Raw genomic sequence first — 6,880 nt, 5'->3', positions numbered from 1 at the left:
GAATGAGCAGAGAATAGTTGTTGTCTATATTCACCCATTCATCATGAGAAGCAGCCAGTTTCTGTTCAAACAAGCTTGACTTTCTATTGATGTCCCCTGATTCCGACAGGAAGATTACACAGGATGTGGTGGATTCTGTTCACCTAATATTCAGAACTAATTTCAAAAATAGCATGGGTGCAAGTCTTGTCAGTGAAGAATTGTCACTACCTTTTGCATAGGGTGCAGTGTTTTGAGGAAATATTGGCATTCCTGGATTTGTAAGAGATAGAAAATCTCAGCAAGTTTACATACACTTGCCAACATATTGGCAAACTTACTGGGTTACCTTTTAATCAATACATACAACCAGTTATGTCAAATTCAGCAAATTTGTGTATTGCGATCAAGATAGAGCTCCTTCCACCCGTGAAGACATTTCAGCATGTGGTGCACATACCGACGTTCATCCTCGGGCTGATTATTAATTTGGCTGCATTCTGGATACTCTGCAACAAGTTAAAGAAGTTGATCGAATCTACAATCTACATGTTAAACTTGATTTTTTCTGACTTACTTCTGCTTTTCTCTCTGCCTTTCAAAATCCATGCAGACCAGATGAATGGAATGTGGGAGCTGGGACCAATATTCTGTAAGTTTATGGAGTCTCTGTATTTTGTGAACACCTATGGGACGATCCTGTTAATAACATTGATCTCACTGGATCGCTACATTGCTATCAAGCATCCCTTTCTGGCCCAAGCCCTCAGATCATCAAAGAAAGCCACCATTGTCTGCACTGTGATGTGGGTTTGTATCTGGTCTGCAAGTATTCCGAATTACATCCAACCTGACAGAAATCAGACAGTGCAAATGTGCTTTGTAAAATTTGATGAATTTTGGAAAAATGGTGTCATTCCTGTGAGTATGGAAATTATCTTTTTTATTTCTGCAGTTACTGTGTCTTTCTGTAGTATTCAGATCATCAGAACATTACGAAGAGTGGATAAAGAAAGAGATGATGTGAACATGAGGACATCTTTGAATATTGTCTCTTCAAATCTGATAACCTTCCTTTTATGTTTTACACCTTCTCACATAGCCATGCTGTTGTACTTCTTAGCAAGGCAGTACTGTAAAACTGAATACTGGGTACCTCTGCGAAACTTTCTCCAGGTCACTCAGTGTTTGGCAACCATTAACTGTTGCCTGGATGGAATGTACTACTATCTGGTCATTAAGGAATTCTGGAAATCTAAGAAACCAAGAAAAGACAATTTATAGACTTAACAGTTGACTTGCAAAATTCAACTGTGCCTCATTTGCCTGGATTGAATTAATTCGAATGATCTAATGTTGCCCTGCCTAAAACAATGAAATGGAGAACTATGTATGCTGAAAATGTGACTTCTCTCTTTATAAACTCCACTTGAAAGCATAGAATGAAAAATTGTTTCCCATGTTGTGATACAGAGTTTTAAATTGTTGAAAACATTAATTATATTTTTGGACAGCTACCCAAAATGTTAACATTTATCTTACCAAGCTTTTTATGAGCAGCCCAAAAGTGATGTTAAGATTTGACACCGTCACTTTAATAGGGGCTCAGGTCAATGTGAACATTGAGTCTAGATCAAACAGAAAAACATCTATTCTGACATTTCTATGTTGTTTCAAATTGGTTTGATGTGCAGATAAAGTCAAATAAGGCCATAAAACTCACGACTTCACTTTATATCAGTCTTACTTTAGATAATGTATAATATAAATTTTTGAAATAAGAATCAATTATTCAGTATGCGGGGTAAGTCAGGAGAAGTGAAGGGCAATTAGAAGTTTTAACCTTAATTATATAATGATAGAATGAAACATGGTAATAGAAGACATTATAAAGTTCAAAGCGCGTAAGTAAAAGATAAGATTAATGAAAAGAATAGGGAACTGAAAGGTAGTATGGAAGTAACAATTGAAAGTTTCACATTTGAAATCTTCACAAAACTTGTTTTTGACCATCTTAATAAATTTAGAAAGGCAAAAGGAAATTTTTGATGCAAAATTCAAAATTGCATTTTATGTTGACATTTTTAAGGCAAAACCTTGTTATTTTCATATTTAAATGGATCTTAAGTACACATGAGATTCACTTTAAAAATGAATATATTTTGAAGTTGAACTCTTGTAAAATTACAGTAGGAAGAAATATTTACAACATGTTCTTGGTAGGAAATATTACAACTTGTAACAGATCCAGGAATAAAAGTTATAAACGTCATGTTGGCTTCTCTCTTGAATGACTTATGCAGAATGACCTCTGCAGTGAGTCCACATTCAGTTTGCAGCAACTGAAATGTGAAGGACTTGATAACCATTCTGGTCCTGTTGTTTATGCAAAAAACTGGAAAAGTTGGGTTCTGGGCTATCTTCTTAAAATGTTGTGAGAGAGGTCTGGCCTGGTTCATAACAGATTGGGGCTTTTTGTGGGATTTGTTCTGCAGTTCTGATTTGAGTTTAAGGTTGTTGGACTCAAAGGCAGTGAGTGGCAGGTGTTAGTGTCCTTTGTTCCAGGTGTTGAATTCGGTTGGTTTAAGCAGTGCTTGGTATAGTAATAGCTCTTTCAGTCACTAAACATTTTGTGGTGGTGGAAGAATTGACGAAAGTTAAATAAGGCCAAGCTGCTGGACTTGGTAGTTGGAGTTACCTTCATCTGTAAGTAAAGGAGAGATAATTACAGCAGTAGTTCAGCATTTAAATTTGCTGGAAACACCATTGGAATCTTTGGAGATGGCTAAAATTCAATTGAAGAGTTAGAGGCAAAAGAAAAAGCAAGAGAAAAAGAAATGAAACTGAATTATGATTAAAAGCAGAGGGAAGGGAAAAGTAACGAAAGACCTTATCAGAACAAAAAGAAAAGTACAGAATTGCTTTAGCAGAACAAAAAGAAAAGGAGAGAGAAGAAATAGAAAAAGACAGAGAGGAAAGGAAAGAAGGGAGAGAGAATTTGAACTTCAGAAATTGGCACTTAGACAGGAAAGTTAGCTTAAAAGCAGAGAGATGAAGGTAAGCCTAGTGAGGAAGAGAGTGAGGATGAGCAAACCCATGGTAGCCAAAGCCTGGTTGAGAATCTGTTTAAATATATCCAAGCATTGCCTATATTTGATGAGAACGATGTAGAATTTTTTTTCATCTCATTTGAGAAGGTGGCTAAACATATAAAGTGGTCAGTGACCATGTGGGTTTCGTTGATCCAAACAAAGCTGATAGGTAAAGCCAGTGAGGTATGTGTATCACTATCAGAGGAGGTATTGGGGAAGTGTAAGGAAGTGAAGAAAACCATTTTAAGTACATATGAGCTTGTACCAGAAGCCTACAGATAGTGTTTCAGGAATTTAACGAGGAATCCTGGTCAAACTACACTGAGTTTGAAAGTATCAAACAAAGTAATTTTGATCAATGGATAAGGGAATTTAAAATACAGCAAGCCTATGAAGCTCTTAAAGAAATTATTATTTTGGAGGAACTCTTAAATTTACTTCCTGAAGTACTGAGATCTCTTGTGGAAGAGCGGAGAGTTAAAATGGAAAGATTAGCAGCTGAAGACAGAAATTTGGGAAAAGAGAAATCCTCACATGGTAAGGGAAAAGTAGATCTCGGTGAAGGACAACTTACCACAAAGTAAAAAGAAAACCTTGAAGGGAATAAAAAATAAATTAAAAAACTCTAGTGTTTTCACTGCAATAAAATAGACCACAGGAAATCACAGTATTGGTAGTTTAGAAAAAGCACAGGGAAGCTAGTTGGACAAAAAACAGGATAAGCCGGTGAATTTTGTTGGAGTGGTAACAAAAAGCACAATGGAGGCTAGAAAGCCGCACCAGAATGTACAAGCTGGTCAGTGGTTTGTAAAGGGGAAATCCCAGATCTTTTTAAACCATATACTTTGTGAAGGTAAAGTTTACTCGTGTAGGCCAGGTTCAGCAGGTAACATGGTTACAATATTAAGAGATACCGGATCATGTCAATCTTTGATGTTGAAAGTGAGGAGACATGTACCTCAGAAAGACTATTGCCAGAAAAAGTGCTAGTAATAGGAATTCACGTTGAGACAAGAAGCACTCAGTTATGTAGAGTGAGGCTAGTGAATCCAATGAAAAGTAGAGAAGTTGTGGTACTGGACAAACTCTGAGCTCTAGGGATACAATTTGTCCTTGATAACAATAAAGCTGGTTCACAGATAGGAGTGCTGCATACTGTGGTTGAAAAGCCATTAGAAAATCAGGCAACTGCGCTATTACAGGAATTATGTCCTGGGATTTTTCCTGATTGTGTGGTAATGAGGTCACAAAGTCACCAGTGGAAACAGGAGAAATCAAAGAGCACAGGTAAGAAAGTTGAAGTGGAATTAGCAGAGACCCTGTTTGATCATATGGTTGAGACAAAACAGGAGCTAATGGTTGACAAAGTAAACATTTTTAGCTCAAAGAAACTAAGTGAATTACAGCAGAAAGATAAAAAATTGAAGCATCTGATTCAAAAGGCATACTTGGAAAAAGAATTTGAATGTATTCCTGAGTACTACTATTTTAAAAATGATGATATAATGAAGAAATGGAGACCATCACATATCCAGGTAGATGGGAAATAGGCAGAAGTTCATCAATTCATATTGCCAGTAGGTTATAGAAAGGAGGTGTTGCGGGTAGCACATGAACTACCAGTACAAGGTCATTTAGGGATAAGAATAACTAAAGCTAAAATGCAAAACTGTTGTTACTGGCTGGGACTGCACAAGGATGTAGTTGAATTTTGTCAGACATTTCATACATGTCAGGTATTTGGAAAACCACAGGCAGTAATAAAACCCACGCCTTTAATACCTATTCCTGCATTTGAGGAACCTTTTACAATTGTCATAATTGATTATGTAGGACCCCTACCTCAAACAAAAAGTGGGAATCAGTATTTGTTAACAATAATGGATGTGTCCACTAGATTTCCAGAGGCCATTCTATTACACAATATCACAGCTAAAAGGATTGTAGAGGAGTTACTCAAATTTTTCACAAGATATGGACTACCCACAGAGATACAATCAGATCAAGGGTCAAATTTTACATCAAAATTACTCAAGGAAGTTATGGACAGCTTAGGAATAAAACAATTCAAATCTACTCCATTTCATCTAGAATCAAAGGGAATGCTAGAAAAGTGGCATCAGACATTAACGACCATGTTGAGGGCTTATAGTCAAAACTATCCAGACGTTTGGATAACAATTCCATTTGCACTTTTTGTGAACAGAGATGCACCAAATGAATTGACCAAGTCCATTTGAATTAGTTTTTGGGCATGAAGTGAGAGGACTTTTAAAATTGATTAAGGAGAAATTGGAAAGTCAAAATTCAGAGACCTCTATGTCAAATTTTAGAGAATAGTTAAACAGAGTGGGGGAGTTTACTAGACACAGCAGTTAAAAGTATAACAGCGTACAATGAAACTGGAAGCAGACAACATATCAAAAACTCACAATTTTGCTATTGGAGATAAAGTGTAAGTGTTATTTCCAGTGATAGTGAACCTTTAAAAGTAATGATTTGGAGATGCTGGTGTTGGACTGGGGTGTACAAAGTTAAAAATCACACAACATCAGGTTATAGTCCAACAGGTTTAATTGGAAGCACAATAGCTTTCGGAGCGACGCTCCTTCATCAGGCCCTCCACTATCACCTGATAAAGGAGCATCGCTCCGAAAGCTAGTGTGCTTCCAATTAAACGTGTTGGACTATAACCTGGTGTTGTGTGATTTTTAACTTTAAAAGGTTTAGTTGACCTTATTAAGCCGATAGGAAATTAAGTGAGGTGAACTATTTGATAAGGACTACAGACTGGAAGAAATCTCACAGAGGGTGTCATGTGAATATGCTCAAAAGGTATTTTGATAGGAAAGGAGGTTACAACACAGAGGGAAGAACCAAGTTCAGATGATTCGGAATCAAACATTCCTCAAGTTGAATTAGACAATAAGGAAGTTGTCAAACATTGCAATAAGTTATTGGGTTACCTTTCAGAGGAAAATCAAAATGACCTGAAAGAGTTACTGCTATAGCAAGGAGAGATACGTGGAAATAAGCTGGGAAGTACTAACCTAATTATGCATGATGTGGGATCTGTTCAAATAACGACCGAAATCATTGGCGAAAATGCCTTCCTTTATTCAGCAACTGCAAGTACACAAGTTTGAGTTTGGAATAGAATCCCTAAATACAGTTCTTACACTGCCCCTTTTATACACAGTTCTTGCAGATATTAAAATTCCATTACTATGATGTTAAATTGTTTTATCTATAGTACACAAAGGTTTGAGGGGCTTCTGTTGTTGTGCGAAATACTGGCTGCTACGCCTGAAAGGATAAAGAGTCTCTGTCTGGTCTGCTTGCATAATTAAGAGGTGTTAGTCCATTTGTCTATTAAGTTAGTAAATGTTGGTTAAAATACTAGGACTAAATGCTCTAAATAAGTTAGAAATTGTACCTATACGTATTAAAAGAATAAAGGGTATTAAACTGTTTACCACAGCTGGGTTGTGAGATTTGTTTACTATTTGCTCATGTGAGTTTCATTCACTCATGCAATTTTACTTAAGCGAGTTAGTTTCTTAAAGGGATAACAGCCCAGTTAAAAGGTATTTAACAAGTACATACTAATTGGGGAAACTGTTTGGTGTTCTGTAATGTATTCAGGTCTGAGAGACAATTGGTATGGGCTAATTAATATCATAACTGTTTCGCGGAGACATGATGGTGGGAATGGTACTATTTTCTATATTGACACCTATTCAGAGGTAACTTTTGATCTAGAAATAGGCCTGATAAAGGTTTAAGGTGAAAGGGGTGTTTTAATTTTA

The 6,880-nt window shown here is 36.5% G+C and overlaps 1 protein-coding gene across 1 annotated transcript; it reads left to right on the top strand.

Moving 5' to 3' along the window:
- The first annotated feature begins 354 nt into the window (after nt 1-354).
- On the top strand, nt 355-2,269 carry LOC122556318 (G protein-coupled receptor 55-like). The gene has a single exon (XM_043702945.2). The coding sequence runs from the start codon at nt 355-357 to the stop codon at nt 1,261-1,263; it is 909 nt and encodes a 302-aa protein (XP_043558880.2). The 3' UTR covers nt 1,264-2,269.
- The last annotated feature ends 4,611 nt before the right edge of the window (nt 2,270-6,880 follow it).

This window comes from Chiloscyllium plagiosum, unplaced genomic scaffold, assembly GCF_037043375.1.
Source record: "Chiloscyllium plagiosum isolate Xiang-an unplaced genomic scaffold, Cpla_swu_hap1 HiC_scaffold_13, whole genome shotgun sequence".
NCBI classification, from domain to species: Eukaryota; Metazoa; Chordata; class Chondrichthyes; order Orectolobiformes; family Hemiscylliidae; genus Chiloscyllium; species Chiloscyllium plagiosum.
This window is presented reverse-complemented; position numbering and strand designations above follow the sequence as displayed.